We start from the raw sequence: 24,591 nt of genomic DNA, 5'->3' as shown, positions 1-24,591 counted from the left end.
CAGCAATCTGGGGAATATAAGTGAAGAGAATGAAAAACAGAAGCTGTTAAAATAACAAGTGAAAGCTCCTGACGTCCCCACTGACAGAGCAGCTATGTGCAGGAGGGAGTCATCATCTGGATACATACTGCTTTTGGTGAGGGTGAGGATGAATCTTCCTACCAAAGTGAGAACAACAAATAAGGAATCCACAGGCAATGCTGAATTTTACTTCCCTTATGAACATAAGCTCAGATGTAACGTATCAGCAAAACATGGGCTTCAAAGCTTATAATGTGTTGAATGTTATTTATACAAATACATCTGGCTGTGGAGAAAGATCACTACATCATTATTCAAAAGCTTGTAGAAAAATATCTTAAAAATGTTTTTTTTTTTTTTTCCAAGTCATGACTAGGGGCATAACTCAAAGGAAAAATACCCTACTGTTCAAGAAAAGATGCCAGAGGTGGTCTAAGAAGGTGTCAACACTTCATTTACTCAAAAACAATTCTGCAACTAGTATTTCAGTAGCTTTATTCGTATAGCATATATTTCATTCATATTACTCCATTTCTTAGAGAGCTGTTTTCTAAACTGTAACTGCACATGCAAACAACACGTGTCCACAAAGACAAAGGAGCTTATCACGGCATTTACAAACAACTCCATGGATCACTGTTAACAATTTTATAGAAGTATCAGTGCAATTTCAATTTTTCCAACTCTATTGAACTTGCAACACTGCCAAATTTCTAAATGGGAAAACATATGCCTCTGTATACAAGAATGGGTGGCAATAGATTAAGTTAATCCCAGATATATGGATCTTGCATTTATAGAGGGGATGATACTGAGAACATCAAGATTCTGAACAATAAAATTATGTTATTACTTCAAATTACACGTTTTCTAAACTCCAGCCTGACTGTATTCTAACTTCATCCCTACGTGGCCTAATGAATGTGAAGAGCTTCACATCTCTCTCCCTTGTCAGAAATTGCCACCATTAGGACGACTAACTAAGTTAAACAGTGGAGCTCTGAGGTTTCTATCACGGGTCTCTGCAAACTTACAGTGAGGAAAGTGAACACAACTTATTTCAAAATCACCAGCACAAACTGGCACAGCCACCTCTGTGCCAGCAGCCGAGGTTGAAGGATCAAGGAGATGTGCTCCTCTGAGTCCCAGGTAACAGGGAGCCAGGGGTCTCCAAAGCACAAATGGAGGAGCAGGCTGAATGCATCAATGAGATATGAATTGCATATCTATCATATCAGCTAGTCTTTATTTTTGTCAATCTGAAAGAATTTGGAACTCACAAGCTACAGGAAGACATAGAAGTTACCACACACCGAAAGCCAGTGTGGGTCTTTGTTTCTTGGATCATTGCTTTTCTATTTGAAAAGAACTTCCACAAAGAAGAAAGTCACAATCGACATCACTGGATGTAGAGATGATACCATTCTGTGGATACTACAAAAATAATTACAAACTTCAATATATCACATCAATTCTAGATGCTATAAAAACTTGGTTTTTTGTTTGTTTCAAACAGTCTATATACTATTACTAGTGGTATATACTAGCAGTGTTTTAAGCAAGTTTTAATATAGCAAATCAGAAATTTTGATGCTGGAAAGATTCAATTGCTAGGATAACAGATGCATGAAGTGTGTTGTTGTTGTTGTTTATTTATTTTTTCTTATTAAATCATAGCTGTGTACATTGATATAATCATGGGGCATCATTCACTAGCTTCACAGACCGTTTACCAAGTTTCACATATACCCTTGTAAGATGCACCGCTGGTGTAATCCCACCACCCCCCTCCCTCCCCTCCCTTTCCCCCTTCCCCCTATTCTTAGGTTGTAACTGGGTTATAGCTTTCATGTGAAAACCCTAAATTAGTTTCATAGTAGGGCTGAGTACATTGGGTACTTTTTCTTCCATTCTTGAGATACTTTACTAAGAAGAATATGTTCCAGCTCCATCCATGTAAACATGAAAGAGGTAAAGTCTCCATCTTTCTTTAAGGCTGCATAATATTCCATGGTGTACATATACCACAATTTATTAATCCATTCATGGATTGATGGGCACTTGGGCTTCTTCCATGACTTAGCAATTATGAATTGGGCTGCAATAAACATTCTGGTACAAATATCTTTGTTATGAGGTGATTTTTGGTCTTCTGGGTATATGCCCAGTAGAGGGATTACAGGATTGAATGGAAGATCTATTTTTAGATCTCTAAGTGTTCTCCATATCTCTTTCCAAAAGGAATGTATTAATTTGCATTCCCACCAGCAGTGCAAAAGTGTTCCCTTTTCTCCACATCCACGCCAACATCTCCGGTCTTGGGATTTTGTGATATAGGCTAGTCTCACAGGAGTTAGATGGTATCTCAAAGTAGTTTTGATTTGCATTTCTCTGATGATTAAAGATCATGAGCAGTTTTTCATATGTCTGAAGGCTGCGCGCCTGTTTTCTTCAGAGAAGTTTCTCTTCAAATCCCTTGCCCAGCCTGCGATGGGATCCCTTGTTCTATTCTTGCTAATGCGTTTGAGTTCTCTGTGGATTCTGGTTATTAAACCTTTGTCGGAGACATAACCTGTAAATATCTTCTCCCATTCTGAGGGCTGGTTGCTTGCTTTACTTACTGTGTTCTTGGCTGTGCAGAAGCTTTTTAGTTTGATCAAGTTCCAGTAGTGTATTTTCAATTGCTCTGGGGTCCTCCTCATAAAATACTCACCCAGACTGATTTCTTCAAGGGTTTTCCCTGCACTCTCCTCTAGCATTTTTATAGTTTCATGTCTTAAGTTTAAATCTTTAATCCAATGAAAGTCTATCTTAGTTAATGGTGAAAGGTGTGGGTCCAGTTTCAGTCTTCTGCAGGTTGCCAGCCACTTCACCCAGCACCATTTGTTAAATAGGAAATCTTTTCCCCACTGAATGTTTTTAATTGGCTTGTCAAAGATTAAATAACAGTAAGTAGCTGGATTCATCTCTTGGTTCTCTATTCTGTTCCAGACACCTACTTCTCTGTTTTTGTGCCAATACCATGCTGTTTTGATCACTATCGATTTGTAGTATAGTCTGAGGTCTGGTAGCGTAATTCCTCCTCCTTTGTTTTTATTTTTCCATTTTTTTCCATGAGTCGGGGTCTCACTCTCGCTCAGACAAGCCTCGAACTCCTGAGCTCAAGCAATTCTCTCTCCTCAGCCTCCCACAGTGCTGGGATTACAGGCGTGAGCCACCACGCCCAGCTTTTCTACCAGATTTAGACAAATAAAGTGTTTGGAAAATATTAAAAAATATTTGCCCCTTTAAAAAGTAATAAGGCTTCTGAATAGAGAAGTAAACCCAGGGAGATTCCATCAAATACATGGTACCAAACCACTGCCATAACAGTTCTATTTACAAATCTCCCTGCTCCTGATGACTGTGGTGGAGTAGCTGCTGAGAATTCTCAGGTGATGCAATAACCACACTGTATCTTTTAAACATTTCTTTTCCCTTCCACTGGCTTAGTAGCATGAACCATTCCAGAATTGCTCAGCTGTTCTGAGTTGATGATTTGATGGATTTGATGATTCCAGAGAAACTGTTTTTGGAAACATCCTTGATGGGACCAATCACCAGTCACCAAATTTTATAAACTAAAGCCTTTGGGTTTCTGACTGTCCCTTTGTAAGATGAATTCATCTTTCCCCAATCTTTCTTCCTTCCTTCCTTCCTACCTTTTCTTCCTTCTTTTTTAGTTCAGTTTTATCCCAAAGCACAATATTCTATCTGGCCTTTTTCCCTACAGTTATAGAAGCTGGTAAAGTTGACACCTTCAATTAAAAGAAGCTTTTAATGTCAATTTCTAAGGCAGCAGAGTGATAAAAGGAGCCACAAAGGAGACAGGGATCAATAGTAACCTTATTACAGATCAGCTCTGGCTTGATCAAAACCAGCAGACTCCATTAATTATGAAATATGATTTAGCTCCTCACTGAATTAAGCAAGGGCAAGAAAAAGTGTATGAAACCATACCAACAATGTAAAACAGAATGTTCCTGATGCTGCATGTCAACTGCCAACATTTCTGGGAAGAGAAAAACCTTTGTTTTACTTGAAAAATATTTGAACTTGTGTATTCGGATAGACTACTCAGACTACTCAACTTGAAACTTGTTTTACTTGAAAAATATTTAAAGTCATGTATATTTAAAGTATATATAAAGTAGGACAGACTACTTGGCAACTTCCATCAAATATTCACAGGGAGCAAATATTATCCTCCTAGACAAAGCATTCTGTTCTTCTCTTTTATAAATACTCTCTACTGGGTACATGGATTCCTCAGAGTATGCACTCTTAATTAAACCTGAGGCAATTAAAATCAAGACTTTTGTGAAGTTGCAAGGTAAAGATAGAAACAAATCAATTTCAAATGGAAGTGGTGACACAGGAACCACAGTGATGAGGATGAATTCATGTTAATGTCTGAACAGGTGGGGACTGCCCAGAGCCCATGGCTGTGTACAAGAACCACATTAACTGTAAGAAGGAATCAGGCATCATTTTATTTTTTCATTTTCTCTCTTTTCCACCCCAATGACTCCATCTTTAATTTAATTACAATGACTGAAACATATTCCATATTACAGAAAAACTGCAGCAAAATCAACACAAAAACTTTAAAAAAGAAGTTTTTCTTTATGTAATACTTCGCAAAATACTTAAATTTCCAATGTTTTCTTGTTATAGGTGAAGAATGTTGACTCTCTGGTCTTTAAATGTTAGTATAGATTTCATAAAAAATTTAAAAATTCAAATTTAAAACAGGTGGTAAATATGGATTTAATAAAGAGAGCACATAGCTGATTTGTCACTTTCATCAACATTAAAACACTGGTAAAAATCACTTCAGTTGAGTACTTTAAGGGGTGGAAGCAAGAGACATCTCCTTGCCAGCCACTCTCTGTTGATGATTTTGGTCACCTCTGGCTGGGGAAACCTACCCAGCAACATTGCTCTGGGGGCACAGTGAAGCTGTAGGAGACTCCAGGAGCCAGTAAGGAGGTCTGGAGCTGAGAAGGATCATCACAGAGAGCAGGTGCTAGGGTACAGGCAGAGGTTGGCAGGTGGTGCCCCGGGGATGACTGCAGCTGGGAAAGGGCTGTCCCGCAGTTTTTGTTTTTGTACTGGATAGCTCCCTGGACTGTCTTGGAGGGGATGGACGAGCAAGAGAACTTGAGCAGCATTAAGCAGCAGAGACTGAGTGCCAGGCAGGGTGAAGCTCCTACTGGCTTGGCTGTGGGCAGGCCACCATTGTGAGGAAGCAGCATGGGAGAAATGGTCCATAGGGTCCTAGTACACAGCCAGCTCGGTGTGCCTGCTGAGTTTGGGCAACCATCTTTGGGGTGAGTTGAGCAGCCCTGCTCCAGAGAAAAGCACTTTGTTATCAAGGGGCACTATTTGAATGGTCAAGATGTGGTACCAGAGAGATCTGGTGAGAGCTTTGGAAACTTAATCCCTTTGAAGACTAAGTCCTGATGAAGTGACCAGGCCTTGATTGGGGGAAAGAAGGTCAGGAGCACAGGTTCCAGTTTCCTCTGAAACTGGAGAGCAGCTTCTGGCCCCCAATATTACACAGTGAAAACGTGTGTCTCTGTCTCCTAACACCACAGTGCCACTTGGTGTCCAGGCAATATGTTGCAATTTATGTATATGTGTATATATATATATATGTGTGTGTGTGTGTGACCTATGTACTTTTCTCTCTCTCTCTCTCTTTTTTCCCCCCTAGTATTTTTTCCTTGGATTTTTTTTTTCCTTCTTTCTTTCTTTCTTTTTTTGTTTTTTTTATTTTATTGCCATTGTTGTTTTTTGTTTGGTTTGGTTTTGGTGTATTTTTATTTTTTCATTTTTACTATCTTTATAGCGAGGGTGCCTCCATTTTGATTATAGTTTTTCAATCCCTTTTTTAATTTATTTTGATTTCTCTCACCTTTTCTCTCTTTTGGTAGAGATTTTTCTACTTTTCTCATTCCATCCACTTAAATTTCTCATATAACAACTAAGATATTGCTTTTTTTCTTCAGTTTATATAACGATATTTTTAATTTTATTTATCTATTTTTACTATTTTTTTCCTTTATCTTAGGACTGAGGATCATAGCACTGGTCTGGCATGGGGGTCACAGCATTGGTCTGGCTTAAGGAGGCCATGAGCTCATGGCTGGGGTATCCTTCTAACTTTAGCCTCTGGAAAGACAGCACTGGCAGGTCCTCCTTGTGACATACAGCTGATTTTTTTTCTGTATTTGGTGGAGGTGGGATCTTGTTTTTGCTCAGGCTGGTAAGGAGATCCTGAACTTAAAGGACTCACCCAACCTGGCCCCATAAAGTCCTAAAGTTGTGGATGTGGGTCAAAGTACCCTGCCAAAACCACCATTTCTCCCTCTTTCCTTCTCTCTGTCCTTCTACTCTCTTTTTCATCAACTCTTTCCTTTCGCACCCCTTCTTTTTTTTTTTAATATATCATTTTCTTCCCTTTTTCCCTTCTTGCTCTTTACCCTTCTCTTCCTTTTGGCCTTACGCCTAAACGCTACATCAACACCTAAGCTCAGAGACAAGGTGATGCAAAGTGAAGGAGGCAATGAGAGGAAGACGTAGGGGAAGGAAGAGAATAAGAATAAAACATACATGAGGAGGAATCAGCAGAAAATTCTGGCAACATAAAAATTCAGAACAGAGCAATTGCTCCAAAGGATCCTGAGGTAGCCACCACAAAGGAGTCTACCTATAAAGATTTAATGGAAATGATAGAAAAGGAATTTAAAATATGGATGGCAAAGGCAATAAAGGAAATTGACAAGAAAGTGGAAAAACAGAACCAAAAAATGGGTAAAAAATATAAAGAATATAGAAAGGATATGGCATTGAAGGAGTCAATAAGGGAACTTAAAGATGCAGCTGAAAGTATCAATAACAGACTAAATCATGAAGAAGAATCATAGAACTTGAGGATAGAGCTCTTGTGCTAACCCAGGTAGTTAAACAGGCAGAAAAGGAGAGAGAGAAAGCACAACAGTCAGTCAGAGAATTAAGGGACTTTACAAAACATTCAAACACATGAATTATAGGGATCCCTGAAGGGGAAGAAGACCATCCCAAAGGAATCAAGGTCCTACCAGAGGATGTCATAAATGAAAATTTCCCAAGTTTCATAAAAGATTCTAAAAGACTCCTTTTATAAGGATATTAAACCCTAGGTTGTCTCAACTCTAATAGAGCATCTCCAAGACATAATGTAATGAAACTTTCCAAAGTCAAGATGAAAGAGAAAATTCTGCACGCAGCCAGGAGTAAGTGCCAACTGGCCTAAAGAAGCAGATTCATCAGGGTAACAGCAGATTTCTCAGCTGAACATTTCCAAGCCAGAAGAGAATAGCCATCTACCTTTAACCTTTTTTAAACAAAACAGTTTTCAGCCCAGAATTCTGTATCCTGCTAAACTAAGCTTCAAAATTGATGCAGAAATCAAATATTTTACTGACATGCCAACACTGAAGAAATCTGCCACAAGATAAGTTCTATAGGAAATACTTAGACCTGTGATCCATTCTGACAATCACGACAGCCCACCAGTAAAGCAAACACCCAGAAACTAAGGGTGAAAACCTAGCTTCCACAATGGCCCAAAGGATAAAACTAACCAACAGACTTTCACAAAATAAGATGAATAGAACTCTACCACACTTATTAGTTCTCTCAATCAATGTAAATGACTTGAATTCCCCACTAACGAGACACAGGCAGGCCGAATGGATAAAAAGCATGAGCCATCTATATGCTGGCTCCAGGAAATACATCTAACCTTGAAGGACAAAACAAGACTCAGGGTAAAGGGGTGGAAAACAATATTTCAAGCAAATGGAAATCAGAAGAAAGGAGGACTCACAATCTTATTTTCAGATATTAGTGGATTGAAAACAACTAAAGTTAAGAAAAATAAAGATGGTCACTTCATACCCATCAAGGGAATAACACAACAAGAGGACATTTCAATTCTAAATATTTATGCACCCTGCACCCAGCTTAAATACTCCCAGATTTATGAAACAGATCTTAAATAGTCCGAGCAGTTTGATATCCTATAACATGATTATAGCTTGGAACTCCAATATCCATTTGACAGAAATGAACAGATCCTCTAAATAGAGACTAAAAAAAGATGCAATGGACCTAAATGCAACCCTAGAACAAGTGGACTTAATGGACAAATCAGTAGCCTTTGTATAAACCAATAACAGACAAGTAGAGAAGCTAATCAAAGACATAATTCCCTTCACAGTAGCTTCAAAGAAAATGAAATACTTAGGAATCTAACAAAAGAGGTGAAGGATTTTTACAAAGAGAATTATGAAACCCCTAAGAAAAGAAATAGCAGAAGATATTAACAAATGGAAGAACATACCATGCTCTTGGCTGGGAAGAATCAACATTGTCTGTCTGTACTACTCAAAGCAATCTACACATTCAATGCAAACCCCATTAAAATACCAATATCATACTTTGAAGAACTGGAAAAAATAGTTCTTCATTTCCTATGGAACCAGAAAAAACCCTGTAGCCAAGGCAATTCTTAGTAATAAAATCAAAGATAGAGGCATCACTTGTACCAGATTTTAGGCTGTATTAAAAGTCCACAGTGATCAAAACAGCATGGTATTGACACAAAAATAGAGACATACACATTTGGAACTGAATAGAAAACAAAGAGATGAAACCAGTCTCTTAATAGCTATCTGATCTTTGATAGACCAAACTAAGCATACACTGGGGAGAAGAATCCCTAGTCAATCAATGGTACTGGGAGAACTGAATAACCACATGTAAAAGACTGAAACTAAACATGCACCTTTTACCACTTATAATAATTGATTAAGGATGGATAGAAGATTTAAATCTAAGGCATGAAATGTTAAAAATCCTAGAAGTGTGGGAAAAACTCTTGAAGATGTCAGCCTGGGAAAGATTTTATGAAGACTTTGTGGCAACTGCAACAACAAAACAAAAGTAAACAAGTGGGACTTAAACTGAAAAGCTTCTGCATAGCTAAGGACTCAACAATTAAAGCAAAAAGATAACCTTCAGAAAGAAAAAGATATTTGAAGGTTATGAATCTTACATAGGATTGATAACTAGAATATATAGAGAACTCAATTTAATCAACAAAAAAAGACCAATCTCTTCTATCACTAGACACAAACAGAACCTTCTCTGAGGAAGACAGACGAATGGCTAACAAATATATGAAAAAATGCTCATTGTCCTTAATCACCAGAGAAATGCAAATCAAAACCACTCTGAGGTATCACCTAACCCCAGTGAGAATGGCCCACATCACAAAGCCCCAAAGTTACTGGGGCTGGTGTGGATGTGGAGAAAGAGGAATAATTTTATACTGTTGATGGGATTGCAAATTATACAACCTCTTTGGAGAGAAATATGAAGAATCCTCAAAGAACTCAAATTAGAACTCCCATTTGATCCTGCAATACCATTACTAGGCATCTACCCAGAAGAAAAAAAAAATCTTTTTATCATGAGGACATTTGCACTTGATTGTTTAACGCAGCTCAATTTACAATTGCCAAGATGTGAAAACAACCTAAATGCCCATCATTCCAGGAGAGGATTAACAAACTGTGGTAAGTGTATACCATGGAATACTATGCTGCCATAAAAAGATGTAGACTGGCTCGGTGCCTGTAGCTCAGCAGCTAGGGCGCCAGCCACATACACTGGAGCTGGCAGGTTCAAATCCAGCCTGGACCTGCCAAACAACAATGACGACTATAATCAAAAAATAGCTGGGTGTTGTGTTGGGTGCCTGTAGTCCCAGCTACTTGGAAGGCTGAGGCAATAAAACTGCCTAAGCCCAAGAGTTAGAGATTGCTGTGAGCTGTGACATCATAGCACTCTACCCAGGGCGACATAGTGAGACTCTGTCTCAGAAAAAAAAAAAAAAATGTAGACTTTACAACTTTTGTATTAACCTGGATGGAGTTGAAATACATTCTTCTTAGTAAAGTATCACATGAATGGAAAAGCAAATATCCAATGTACTTGATACTAACATGAAGACAACAGATGATCTTAAAACATGCTCACATAGAGAAAAACTGAATTCAAGTTGGAAGGAGGGCAATAAGGGATGGGGGAGGGCGTGGAGGGGATTATTGTGCTCCCACTTAATGGATACAATGTAATGGTATTGGCACACCTTTTGGTTGTGGGGCACAACCACAAGAGGGACTCTACCTAACATATATAAATATTGTAACCTAGTTTTTTGTACCTTCACATTAATCTGAAATTTAAAAAAATCATTTCAAGCCCAAGTGCCCATCAATCCACGAATGGATTAATAAATTGTGGTATATGTACACCATGGAATATTATGCAGCCTTAAAGAAAGATGGAGACTTTACCTCTTTCATGTTACATGGATGGAGCTGGAACATATTCTTCTTAGTAAAGTATCTCGAGAATGGAAGAGAAAGTACCCAATGTACTCAGCCCTACTATGAGACTAATCTAGGGTTTTCACATGAAAGCTATAACCCAGTTACAACCTAAGAATAGGGGGAAGGGGGAAAGGGAGGGGAGGGAGGGGAGAGGTGGGTAGAGGGATGGGGATTGGTGGGATTACACCAGCGGTGCATCTTACAAGGGTATATGTGAAACTTGGTAAACGGTCTGTGAAGCTAGTAAATGATGCCCCATGATTATATCAATGTACATAGCTATGATTTAATAAAAAAAAAAAAGAAAAAAATCATTTCAGTTTAAAAAGATGATGACTTGGGTTACATATTGATGGGAATGGGAATATATACTGAAAAGTCAGTGGAGATCCCCTCCTAAGATACCGTGTGTTATAAAGAGTGTCCAGTTTCACCAGAACCTCTTAAACTCAGGCCACATTATCCCTGTTTTCTCTGCCAGCCTTTAATTATATGAGTGGACAAGCTCAGTCTTAGAATTTCATTATAAATAGTGGACGTATTCAAGTTTATATACAAAAATTTAAGTAAAACATTTAAATTTTTATTTTATGAAATAGTAATATAAAAGATATTATAATCAAATTTCTTTTAGTAAAATTTGATCTGTTAATTATAGTCTTTCTTATTTTAAACTCATCAAATCTGCCTTATAATACATATCCACATATGCAAAATGAATCATTTTCCACCTTCACAGGGAACAAGAATTAAAAATAAGGATATGACTTCAAAGCCCCATGTGACTAAGTGCAGATTATTATTACTGAAGATACTTGGGCTTTATCAGTCTTTTGATTATTTCTCTAATATTTAACACACAGTTAATTTTCTTGATTTGTACTGGAAAAAAAAAAAAGCACAGGGATACCACTTGGCTAGGCACTAGCCCTGGTTCTGCCATTAATTTGATGTACTTCTGGGCTTTCATTTCTCATTCAAAAAATAAAGATGCTCTACGGGTAGTCTCTGAGTTCTTTTTCACTCCAAAACTCTCAGAGTTCATAATGCCTAATTCTGAGCACAGCTTTTTACTGCTCAAAACATGCAAGGACCCCCCACCACAGTTCAAACTTGGATTTCCCAGAATATGCATTTCCCACTTGTGAACATGTTTCACCCTGTGAACCGGCTTGCAATGGCCTTCCTCTGACCTTTACCCGCTGAAATCTGACTCATTCTTAAGGTCTAGAAAGGCCAATGTTCCCTTGAAGTCTTACGAACCCCTACACCTAAAACTGACTCTTCTCTCCTCTGAATATCCAAACAGTTTATTTACATATTTTAAAATATCTATCTACTATGTATTATGTATCATCATACTGGTTATCAATGGACATACTATGCTTATTCAATTAAGTATAAGCTTCTGAAGGGAGAAAAAAGTCATCTTCATTTTTTTATTACCTCCTGGTACCTAGAAGAATCACTGGTGTGCCGTTGAATGAGTTGTTGAATGAGTGAGCAATGCCTTGCACATGGCCAGAGCTTATAAATGGGTATTGAATTCATCATGGAAAATGTAATAACTTATTACTTTTTTATATCTGTTTTGTTGAAATGAACCAATTAAACGTCTATATATTATCATACTCCAAAGAACCTCACATGATATCACAACTAAAGCACATCAATTATTTAAGTGAAAAAGTACAACCCTCTGACTCTGTGGTCATAATGTAGGATATGATACATATTGTCCAATGCAATATGACAAAGAAGGAATGGTGGGCAAAAGCCAATCCACATGGCTTAATAATGGAAGCCAGCTCCCATCTGTTGAAATAAATTAGATAGGCATGAACAAAGAGACTCAAGACAGTCAGAGAAGGCAAGTTGATTGGAGGAGCCTAGATGAACCAGGAGAACAAGATGAGTCCCTACAGGTTGAGCCCCTGAAAATGGACTGGCATACCTGAGGACATTGAGCTCGTGGGGGCAAGCAAACTTCATGTAAAGGCCCAGGCTGGCCAGTAAGCCTCAATCAGCTTGAGGCCCCACTTCTAGCCCCACTACAATTTCCTACCTAGAGTCACCATGGCAGCCTCTGGGCTCTAGGTTCCAGAGGGATATGGCTATAAGGGCCCTCATGTCAAGAGGATATTAAGTCATCTGTCTGCCCAGGCCTCTGGGTGCAATTTCAGCAAGTGATTTCCATCCCAGACTGACGTGCTGTGACTCTAGTCTTGAGGACACCACCAGTCATTCCCACTTTCCATCCCATTCCACTCCCTATTTTTAAAACCCCTTTAATTGGCCTAGTCTAAGGAGGTGTCTGAATTTCTCTTCTTCCTCTACTCTTGAATGGCCTGGATGCCTGCCTTCCTGAGCTAGATCCTGTGCTCACTTGCAAGAGCCATGGGAGTAGCATAAATAGGGCAAGACAATAATTCAGGCAGTTTTGAAGATCTATTTGTTGGTGCTAATCAGAGAAGCCATTAGGAACATGATCTGCATTCTCCCTTTTCACAAGGAAACTGGCACACTTTTCATGTATCATTTTATTAGTAAGAATCAAGAAATTGAAGAGTAATCACACTCTTGATAGCACAAATACATAACTGCATGTTCTCAAGAGGCACTGTGGTGCTGTCCTCACAGGAGGACAAGCTTCCATTTGTGCAGACACATCATGCAATGGCACAAGAGTTCCAGGACGGAGGATTTCTCAACTTACCCTTACCTCTCATTCAAGTTTCCATTTTATAAACGGCATGTCAACAAAATGAAATAAAATCTTATTCCCAAGGTTAATTTAGGGTCAAGTTCAACACAACATTACAAAAATAAAAGAGTTACATTTAAACTTTATTTGAAGTTACAGGCTGCCCAAGACCTCTAGTATACTTCCCATCAATATTTAATCTATTCTTCTGGCTAGCTTTAACAAATTAATTGTTACAAGGTGAGAAACCATTAAGTTGCTGTAAAATATTGTAAGAGTTATAATATTGCTGTAGCTGTAATTTGAATTTAATTTAAAAATGTTATTAACTTGCAGTATCAGATGGAATTAAACACAGAACATATCAATAAACCTGGAGGTATCATGCAGCATAGCTACTGCAATTATACATTATGAAAGAGTAATTTTATAATGAAACATTTTAAAACAAGCTGATTTGTTTGTCTTATCACTTTTACAATGGCACAACTGTAAAGTTAGAAGCAGGTAGGAGATATAGAACAAGTGTTATCAAATACCATTCTAGGAAGAGGAAGGGGCAAGGGAGAAAGGAGTACTGGGCTATTAATGTGACATACTGTCATGTGTGCTGTGAAGGGTGTTGCTGTCCACAGGACCTTGAACGTAGATCCTGAAAATCTAGCCATGCTCACACTCCTGACAGATCAGCAATCGGCCCTGGGTCTCAGCCCCAGTCCCCAGTGTTAACACTGGCCATGGGGCACTACCATCCCACACTCAGGAAGTCCCTGCCTAAAAGCTCACTAGGAAGAAATGACACTGTCTGTGTGACTGCCCCAGAAGCCAGTGAAGCATTCTAAGGAGGTAAATCATGTGAGGCTTTGGTCAATGAAGTAGGTGTGTGATTTTATTTGTAGCTTTAAGGTTAAAAAGCATTTATAGTATCAGCTACTTCTTTTGGATTCTCTCTATAAAACTTAAGGAATCAAGGACTGACGAGGTAGTCATAGCAAAAGCTCTCCTAACTTTTCCATGTTTACCCTCTTTTCCTATCTTTGCATCCCCCTCCCCCTCACCAAAGGGAATCTCAGCACAAGTTTCCTATGTTGATTTTGTTCCTCGGCGTGGCTTGACCTCCAACGGACTGGAAGGTTCCCTGAGGATGGAGGCCATTCATATTGGTGGTTGTGGCTCCTTCGGCACCCAGCACAATGCAGTGCCCAAGGTTTATCAGACACACTTGACCCTGGCCTTCCTCCCTTCTGCAGGACGGGTGCCACTCTCTGCAGTTTGTCTGCAATGCCAGTATTCAGAGCCTTGTCTCTTACATTAGTAGGAACTCTAAGATGGAAACACCAGGAATAATAAGCTCCTGCTACACTGGGTGGTTACTTCATCAGAACCTAGGAAACAGCTCAGATCATTTTTTTTAAGGTAATAAACTGATAAGCTGTTTAAACACTGCATTCTTCCGACTGTACTTCCAGATTTACTAATTCAAAGACTAAAGCAGTATTTCCAAATGTGTCCTTCAAATCTTTTGTTTTTGGAAATAGCATTTCAAGGGTCATTTCAATTTGTGAAACAGAATACTGTATTAATCACCCTCTTGGAACTCACTGTGCCAGAAAATAAAAGATTCTTAGAAATCCTGCAGTAAAGACCTCTGATTAGTTTTGTTCAAACTAGTATTCCCCCAAATTATTTCACCATGCAAACCTTCCCCCATATGGTATTTACTAACATCCTAAGAAACTAAGATTCCTCAGAGTATAATGTGGGAAATGCTGGCAAAGTGTTTTGTACTTCCTTTGAATTGGATTAATCCCTGTAAACTGGAACTTTCAGACCAATTTAAAAAACAGTTAAAGATATTACTGTGAAGGTTTGTGATGCCAATCCTGTTTTGTCCTTGAGCATGGCAAGCTATACCAGAAGCTACCTAGTATTTGGTGCTCTTAGGTTTTGCTTCTGCAGTGGAGGAGATGGTAGATGGGGTCCTTACCCCAAGCACTCTGAACAGTAGAGGATAATAGCCTGGCCTATCTGGGAGGGGAGTGTCCAACATCATCATTAACCCTGATAGGTTGGAGAGCCACTGCCAACACACCTGAGAGTTCTGGTAGCTTCAACTATATTGTGATCTTGAAATGGGTACTGTTTACCCACTAAATCCACTCTGAGAGTTAACAGTGAATCAAAAAGTATAATAAGAGCAGGACATAACTAAGAAAATATAAGATAAAAGAACAGTTTAAAAAAGAAAAAAAGTAAGATAAATCTTAAGTATAAAAATGTAATATTCTAGGTGTCCTAAGCATAACTCATTAGTGTTATCCTAACTACAAATACAGGTTTCTCAGGGCAGCTGCCATAAGGAAGGAACCCTTACGTAGACAGTCATGTGTTGGAAGCATCTGCCCCTTATGGCATTTATCATCATTTTTTTTAATTAAATTTTTTGCCTTTATCAATTTAAAAAAATGAAACTAAAATAAAAACAAGTAAATCAATGGCTGGTTGCAGGAGAAAATAAAATAACTATTTACTACATATGTGGGGAAAACAGTGCATCCTTTAGAATCAATTCAGATACAGTTCTTGAGAAGCTAACTAATGTTTAATCTAACTGAGGAAAGAGTCTCTGAATCCTGCTTTCTAAAACAACTAAACGCTAAACTGCTTCAAATATAGCAGGTCAGGGGAATTATCTCTTCAGCCTAGTTAAATGGAGCATGAAATAGAAAAGCATACTTCAGCAAGAGCTCCTGAGTACACATGCTGTATTAAGATACCTCTCTCACCCAGGCAACATAAAAGCACAAAGAATGACTCACCATGTCATAAGTTGTTACGATCTTCTTCAGAACCTCTGGTACAATTCCCTGCAACTCCATTGTGGGATATTGCTCACTGAGATTCAGGACCACCAGGGGTGTGTTATCAGGCCCAAGAAATCGGGGAGACACCGCCAGCATGCACTGCATGAGATTGGCCACAGAGGAGAGGCCACACAGCTCCTTGAATGACACCACTGCATTCTGTTAAATGGAAGGAAAGGAGCATTTGTTATTAAGTGTGGGTTTTGATTTCTCTGGATATTATATTTGATATGCCTGATTATTCCTGAACTGCCTGGTACAACAATTATTAGCAATGTTTTGGTAGAATTGGCCAATGCTGATTTTATCCTGGGAAAAAGGGCTATTTTCCAAAGTAAATACTGTTATAGACATTTGCAATACCAATCTATCAAAAGTACTGAAAATGCAAATAAGTTAAATTCTTCTGCAGGGCAAAGCCTCTTTTCAGATCAAAGTTCATATGGTGTTAATGCTAGTATGCAATTATGAGCAAACAAAAAGAACAATTTCTACATTCAAAAAAAGGTAAAGATTAAGAAAAAAATAAAATCATATTTAAAATAATTATCGCATTTGCCTAAAAGGAAAGGAATATTTGCAAGGTAGACACTTGAATCTCTCTCTCTCACTTATTTATGCCTGTTGGTTCCAGCTCTAAAGGACCTATGAGGATGCTGCAGTTCACTGGTGAGTCTGCCTTGGGGAGCCGGGGAAGGGTTGGATGGGGTGGGGTTGGTGACCCTGAATTTTCTCTATTAGTGTCATCACTGATTTCAATGCTTCTCTCTTTTTTTCTAATCACCGGAGGTGTTCCATTAAAATATCCATTAAAGAAAGTACTTCAAGACAGTAAAATGCCATGAGCTGGCATTCTTTGAGCATTTATCTATATTAGGCATATTTATTACATATTGCCTCATTTAATCTATTAAACAAGCTATGTTATGGATAAAGAAATTGAGCCTTTGGTATGATCCGTCTCTGTTATTTGTCTAAGGTCACATAGCTACTAAATGAAGGAGTCAAGATTTTACCTGAAATCTGCTACTGATGTTAAAGCCCATGCTTTTAATCGCTATGCTATAAGAACAGGTTAATTCTGATCACAATACGAGTCAGACAAGTTATTCCAGGCACATTCAGGTCCTGATCTGGGTGGAGCATGTGGCTAGGGGGGTAGATCTAGGTCCTGCAGGCCTGTAGGCCTTCTGCTCGCCTGTGCCTTCTGCTCTCAAATACCCCCAGTTCCTTGAGGATGTGCAACAACACTAGTTTAAATTTAAATATGTCATTTGCTGTATACCATTTTGTTCAAAAATCACTTTGATATTGAGTGCTTATAGAAAGAAGTCATTATTGTGATATCCAAAGTGGGGTTTCCCAATCACTCTTATCATAGCTTCCTGTCCTATTTTCTTCTTAGCACTTACCCATCTCTGCTGCTATCCTATTTGTTTATTTGGCTGATCACTGCCTGTTTCCCCTTCCCACTGCCAGTCCCAGCCAGAGTACAAGTCCCTGAGGGTAGCCGGTTGATCTGTCTGCATCCTCCTGGCCTAGACTCCTTGTGTAGGGCAGGTGCTCATCAAACATTACCACCAATTGCCCTGTCAGGTTCAGCATCGATTGCCCTGTGGGGTTCAGCACAGACACATGGCTTTGGAAAAGACCATGCTTGAGCTCTGAATGATCCTCAGAAGAATTCTGTGTCACATGTGCCACAGCAGCCCCCGGGCAGGGGGCAAGGTGACTTGCTCAGAACTGAGGATTTACCAAGCCACTTTTATTGTTAGAAACATGCAAAAGCCCTTTAAAGTCCTGTTATGTTCTTTCACTTTAAAAGAAAGTAAATGCATTTCCCTGTTGGGGAAGGTCTTTTTATTCATGAGGTATCCTCAGAATTGGCAGAGCGGAAAATTATGTTGAATTTTCTGAGTTAGATTTTACTTGCTGATGCCATTCTCATATAGTTACTTTAAAAAATAATTTTTTTCATAGAAAAATAAACACACATGGAGCACTCATTACACACAGAGCACTTGTCACTTGCTATGCCAGGTTAGGGTCAATATCTCTGGGAGGCAGGTCCTTGCTGTCTAGTCCAGCATCACTCATGGGTACTATTATACAGCTAGACATGTGGACAATCCTTAATTACATATTTTCTGACTGATTGCTTTCAGCCATTATATATTTCAAAAGTAATTATTATCTTAGACTTCTAATAAATACAGACATCGTGTCACTTACTTAAACAGTTAGCTATCCTCTAAAATCAAGAGGAGGCTCAATGGCCAACACACTGGCTCATTTAAGGGCCGCCTGGCTTCCCAGCACCACAGCTCCAGGAGGAAGGACTGGATCATGTCCCCTTTACTTGGACGTACATTGCTTTTATTTCAACAGGTTATCAATTTGTGTTCTAGCTAATGAATATTCAGAAAGACCAGAGATTCTCATGTACCTTATCAGAAAAAAATGAGGATCTGGTAAGCAGCCATTAACAGGAACTGACATGAGGGCGAGAGAGACAGCGTCGCGTCTCATCCTATTACGTAATCAATACTGTCAACACCAGCTACAGTTTTAAAATGCCGTGAAGGCTATGTTAACCAGTTTGATGCAAACATTTCAGATTGCATATAAAACAAGCACATTGTACCCCATGATTGCATTAATGTACACGGCTATGATTTAATTAAAAAAAACACACAAAAAATTTTTTTAAACAATACAAATGTCTACATACAATAACTAAGAAAATGCCATGAAGGCTACATTGAATAGTTTGATGAGAATATTTCAGATTGTATAAGAAACCAGCACATTGTACCCCTTGGTTGCACTAATGTACACAGCTATGACATAACAATTAAAAAATAAATAAATAAATAAATAAAAAATAAAAAAGAGGTTAGTGGTAACATTCCAATAACTGACTAAAATTTATAAATTATTTAAAATTAAATATACTATTACTTTTTTTAAAAAAAACCAACATATGCACAATCTATGCACACACACTAAGTAGGACGACTGCTGAGCGAAGGCCTAAACACAAGCACACACCTGCATGTTCTCTCTCAGGTCTGTGGCATCCCGTATAGGTGGCTGGGCATTCTTGAACACCTCATCTACAGTTTTAATCCACAACGTTCTCAAAGACGCATATTCTCTGGATTTCTTCCCTTTTCTCACAGAAAGGCCCCTTTTATGAGGTTTCCCCCCTCCTCTTCGGTTAGTGATAGCCACGTGGACAAACAAAGAAGCATGTGCGAGAACTTCTCCAGTCAAGGACTGCAGGGGGACGTGCCGGTAGCCCGTCTGTAAACATTCAAAGGGAATTGTGTACTGGCCGATAAATTCATCCCCGATGTAATCATCATCCAGCACTACAAAGCGCACCATGGCGAGTTCAGGTAGGTTGATTTGAAACTCAAAGCTTTCATCGAAAATGGGAGCATCTCCGTTCTGGTGCACCGTTTTTGTCCTTTGTTCTGCACAATCAGCAGGGATCCCATGGATTTCCACGTAGACATAAGGATCCACCACGTCACCTTTGGCACCTGATCCTTTGGGCTTAGGAAAGTTCTGCCCACTGATGATTTTAATGTGAAGAAGCTGAGGTGAGACTCCAGGGACAGAGTCTTTTGTATTGGCGCTGAAGAAGGAGACCTCCTCCCTCATGATGGCTGGCCGGAGGACATAGCCACAGTTTCCATTCTGCCTAAACCAGCCAATATTCAGGTCCATCATCAGTCCTGGTGTCTGGAAGTTCATGGCTACAATTTGGCAACCACATTTCCAAAAGTCTTGAGGATTCATGTTACTAGAGTCAATTCTCATTGGACTAGGAAAAACCCTAGCAAGAAAACGTTTGTTGTAATTTACAAAGTCCCCTGGATTTTCATTGGCGTATTTGCTGGCAAGCACTTCATTAAATGAACAAACTTCCCAGTACTTCTGGACCTGAAATGACACCTGAAATTCTTTGAACTGAACTGACTTACAGATGCTGACCAGTTCAGAAAGTTCTTTACAAAGCTGAAATCGCTTCATAGGCACACTGTTGAGTTGTTCCACGTTCTCTTTTCCCATCCTCTGAGACATTTCTGCTCCTTCATCTTCATCAGTAACATCTCCTTCTACCCCAGAACAATTTGAGGACAGCTTCTTTGCTTTAATTAGTATTTTCCCTTTCAGGACATCTGGGGATGGCAGATAAGATTCCTCGACATTGGGTAATGTTGTATAGAGCTTGTCTCCTAATATTTTCTTCATGTGCTGAACCATTATCTTCTGTTGTTTAATTGAACAGTGATTTTCTAAACACAAGATAAGTGGATACTCTGAAGCAAAGAATGCATACTTGTTAATAATATCAATGACACTCCGGAAGACTATCTGAGAGGTCATGGTGTGGCCTGTGTAAATTACAGGCTCATTATCTGGCCCATCCCATACATCTAATTCCACACTCCGACAACCCATTTTAAGAGCTCGAATATATCCTGTGATGTCAGAGGGACCTCGGAACTGATCCTCTATTAAGTATGTATTATGAGATGAGTTTATAAAGTAATGAGACAGAGGTTGTTTCATATCCTGACAGACCTTCTTATGTTCAGGATCAAATATATAACAGTCAGGTGACATAAGGTAATTAGTGAACCCGTCTATGGAGAGCCAGCCCTTTTCCTGGCCCTCTTTGGATGGCTCATAATTGTGAATAATTTCAAGGCTTATTTCCTCATTTATATGTGCCACACCCTGTTCTGCCTCAAGAAACATCATAAGGTCCTTGGTATCAAGGAATTCTTTATTGCTTGAAAACTGAACTAAAAGAAAATAAATTTCAGGTCTAGTACAAAGCTCATGGAAAACCTCAATAAATTCTTCCTTTGTGACTTCGGTACCAGCCTTGTCCTTTGATTTGTGCAATTCTTTGAACTTAAGCTCAATTTTGCTCGTTTTTAAACCAGGATTGAGGTTTCTGATACATTGCACAGCATTACACAGAGTTATATGTCCAAGGTTATCTACATCAATTTCACTAAACATTTGTGAAACCCAAGAAGTCCTCATGTTGTCCTGGCTACTTTCTAACATATCAAGCGTATGTTTTCCATAAGAGATTAGGTACCGCAGTCCCGTAACCCAGATGTTTGCAACATCTGCAGAGTTAGCAACCAAATCAAGTGACTCATAATTCTCTCCATATATCACTGAAAATGCACAATCTTCAGATATCTGATCAGAAATGCCATTGCTGCGGAATATGTCTGTATTTTTCCCTGTTCTCACTTCCTTGATGGATTTAATATCAATCTTGGCTTTCTCAGAATCCTTCTTAGATGGCTCCCATCTCAGGCTCTGCATGTCAGCATCCAGTAAAAAGTACCTATGATAAATTCTAGAGTTGGAGCGAACCTTTTTGAGTTCTGAGCCCTCAACCATGGAATTGATACAGTCACTTGCACTGCTAATCTTCTTCTCTGTAGGCATGCTGCTGAACGAGACTGTCTTTTTTCGTTCCCTTTTCTGTTTTGTACCATCCTAGGAGAAAAAAAGATAACATATTAGAATAACATAAACATAGGTTTCTATGTTCAATACTAGGAATAAAAATTTAACTGTCTTGGAAAAAAAATCATACACTTAGAATGAGTAATACTCATTCATCCCTAAAATTCAGAAATGGCATTAGAGTTGACAGCCTAATACCAACAGGTAAGAAATAATTACTGAATAATTAAAATTCATTTTTGTCCAGAAACACAATTTCAGTAACATACAATATCTCACAGAACTGGCTATATAATTTTCAGGGCTCAGGGAAAAATGAAACTGCAGAGCTCTTTGGTAAAAGTGACAGAAGAGCATTAGGCCCAGGGCAAGGCCCCTGAGTGAGTGTGAAACCTGTGCAACTGCATACTGTACTGCAACTGTACTCCCATAGCAGGTTCTATTTGTACATATATTTCCTACACCAGTGTTTCTCAAAGGACTGTCGCTAGACCACTTGCCTCACAGTCATCATCTCAGTTACCTGGTTAAAATGCAGATTTCTACACTCGTAGAATCAGATCTCTGGAGGTAGTGCCCAGGAATTTGCATTCCAGGCAGCACTTCACATGAGGGAAATGCACACTAAAATCTGAAAACCATTTCCTGACCACTTGGGCTTAGTAAGATGTTTGGGCTAGTTCTGTAAACTAGGTACACCAAATGACTACAAACAGCTAAGTGCAAACTATTCAAGTGTGTATTAAATGGGTAGACACTGGAATTCCAGCAGAAATTCCTGGCTTTTCAGCATCTCCTTAGAGATTAGGTATGCCCTAAATACTTGAGAGAGATACAGTTTTACTGTTGCAGTTATAAGTTTGAGGAGAAAACCTAGATTACAGCAGCAGGTGCTTCTAAGATTGTACTTCAGTTGAATTTATTAAAGCCTACTGCTATGCACTAGGCTAATGCTTAGAACGCTGTTGCCTGACTATTTCCAATATTAATAGATTATCAACGCTACTAAGTGAAAAACTTTTGGCAGCACCTATTTCCAAAGAAGTCTGCATCATCAATCACTCACTCCTTAACTTTTTGGCCTAATGCAACATGTTCCCACCTAAAGGGCTGCCATCCTCTCTATGTGTTTACTTAGGTCTTTTCCCTGTACAGACACCTTAATTATTTGGGGAAAAAAGTTGCTCAATGACCCTAAAACATCTTTTACAATTTTAATCTAAAACATGATATTGCCTTTTAGGAGGTGTATGAAATCAGTGAGTCACTGGAATAAATAAGGAGCAGGGATGAGTGTTAGGATTATACAACAATAAGGAAAAGACCATTGGAAACTGCTACATGAAGGTGGTTTAATTTCCCTGCTCTGGATACAATCTATTTAAATACAGTCTTCTCTATATTTTAAAAAAGTTAATATGCTATCCTCTGTGTCTGAAATTTAAAAACACTTTTACTTCTTGACTACCTATACTTCCAAAAGCAATTTGCAGAAGATAATTAAACTTAAACTTTAAATCATATGGGTATCATTTCCCTCAAAGTTTCAAAATGAACCATAGAGGCATTGTGATCTGAGTGCCATCATAAAACATCAAAAACATAGGCAGAATATTTCTTTATAGTTGTATCCTCAGAACAATAAAGTGCAAAGACATAAAGACTGTGATAATTGTATCTATAAGCTACATTACATTATAGATGTTCTAGATCCCTAAAGCACAGACTGTATTCTGTCTATTCAAGAGAGTTAGTATGAAATTAAATTTGTAATAAGCCATGCATAAGGACACAAGAATAATGTATAAACTTTCTATTTTTCAGAACGAATGTTGTCTTGAGTTTTAAAAAGACACATTTACCTTTTTTTTTTTTTTGTAGAGACAGAATCTCACCTTATCGCCCTCAGTAGAGTGCCATGGCATCACACAGCTCATAGCAACCTCTAACCCCTCCCTGGGCTTAGGCGATTCTCCTGCCTCACCCTCCCAAGCAGCTGGGACCACAGGTGCCCACCACAATGCCCGGCCATTTTTTTGTTGCAGTTTAGCGGGGGCCGGGCTTGAACCCAACACCTTGGGTATATGGGGTGGGCGCCCCACCCACTGAGCTACTCTACACATCTACCTTTAATAAAGATAGCAACTCACCCAGTAAGAGAATTTTACAATCTTTGTAAATTGTATCTCAAAGGTTCCACTAGTAAAAAAAGTCACGAAAAGAAATGTTTATCCATTGATCCATTAAAAAATACATAGTATTTTCTAAACATTATGACTTATCGTCATTTTTACATAATGATTAATATTTTACAACACTTTCTAATTTGTTACAAATGATACATTTCAAATTTGTAAATTTCTTTGTTGTTCAGAGGGAAGAAATCTAATAACAAAGTAGGCTGACAACATACACACACACTTATATATCCATATTTGTGGGACAGCAGCTTAAATACCATTGTGTGACTTTAAAAATATTGAGTTTTCACAAACCAGCCCACACTTTGGCTGGTGACTCTGGTCATTGATTGCAGACACATGAACATGATGGTCCCCAAACACTGGTTGATGAAACAATGGCAGGGATGACCCTTACCAGAGACTTCCTGTCTCTTCCTCACCCTCTATCTGTAGTTGCTGAGAACCATCTCCCCCTCCACAGTATACCAAGGCCTGAATGAAAAGATCTGTTTCTCTTTCTTCATTAGTAGGTAAAGTTAGTAGAAAACACTAATAGAATATGCTTGTTTTAGAGACCAACAAGGAAGAGAACAGGTGTGAACTTGCATTCATCACTGCATGGACCAGAACTGTTGGCTAGGAGTAGCAGGTGGATCTGTGAAGAAAAGCAAGCTGGTCCCCTATAGCCAAGAGTGAAGGAAGGGGGAGGAAGAAGCATTTGTGTGAGAGGGAAGGGGGATTGGGGTTCAATAGCAAGAAACTGTGCTCCAATTGCCTAATTCCTGGAAACATTATCCTATTCCTACTCATTTCAACCTGGCTTT

General features: G+C 38.8%; 1 protein-coding gene across 1 annotated transcript in view; it reads right to left on the bottom strand.

Annotated features, from left to right (window-relative positions):
- Positions 1-24,591, bottom strand: part of PLCL2 (phospholipase C like 2) — a 204,567-nt gene that overhangs the window by 66,441 nt on the left and 113,535 nt on the right. The window contains exons 3-4 of the mRNA XM_053600157.1: positions 19,128-21,614; positions 16,032-16,235 (exon numbers count right to left, since the gene is read on the bottom strand). Coding sequence (XP_053456132.1) covers positions 16,032-16,235; positions 19,128-21,614 — 2,691 coding nt within the window. The remainder of the gene's footprint in view (positions 1-16,031; positions 16,236-19,127; positions 21,615-24,591) is intronic.

Source organism: Nycticebus coucang, chromosome 8, assembly GCF_027406575.1.
Source record: "Nycticebus coucang isolate mNycCou1 chromosome 8, mNycCou1.pri, whole genome shotgun sequence".
Lineage (NCBI taxonomy): Eukaryota > Metazoa > Chordata > Mammalia > Primates > Lorisidae > Nycticebus > Nycticebus coucang.
This window is presented reverse-complemented; position numbering and strand designations above follow the sequence as displayed.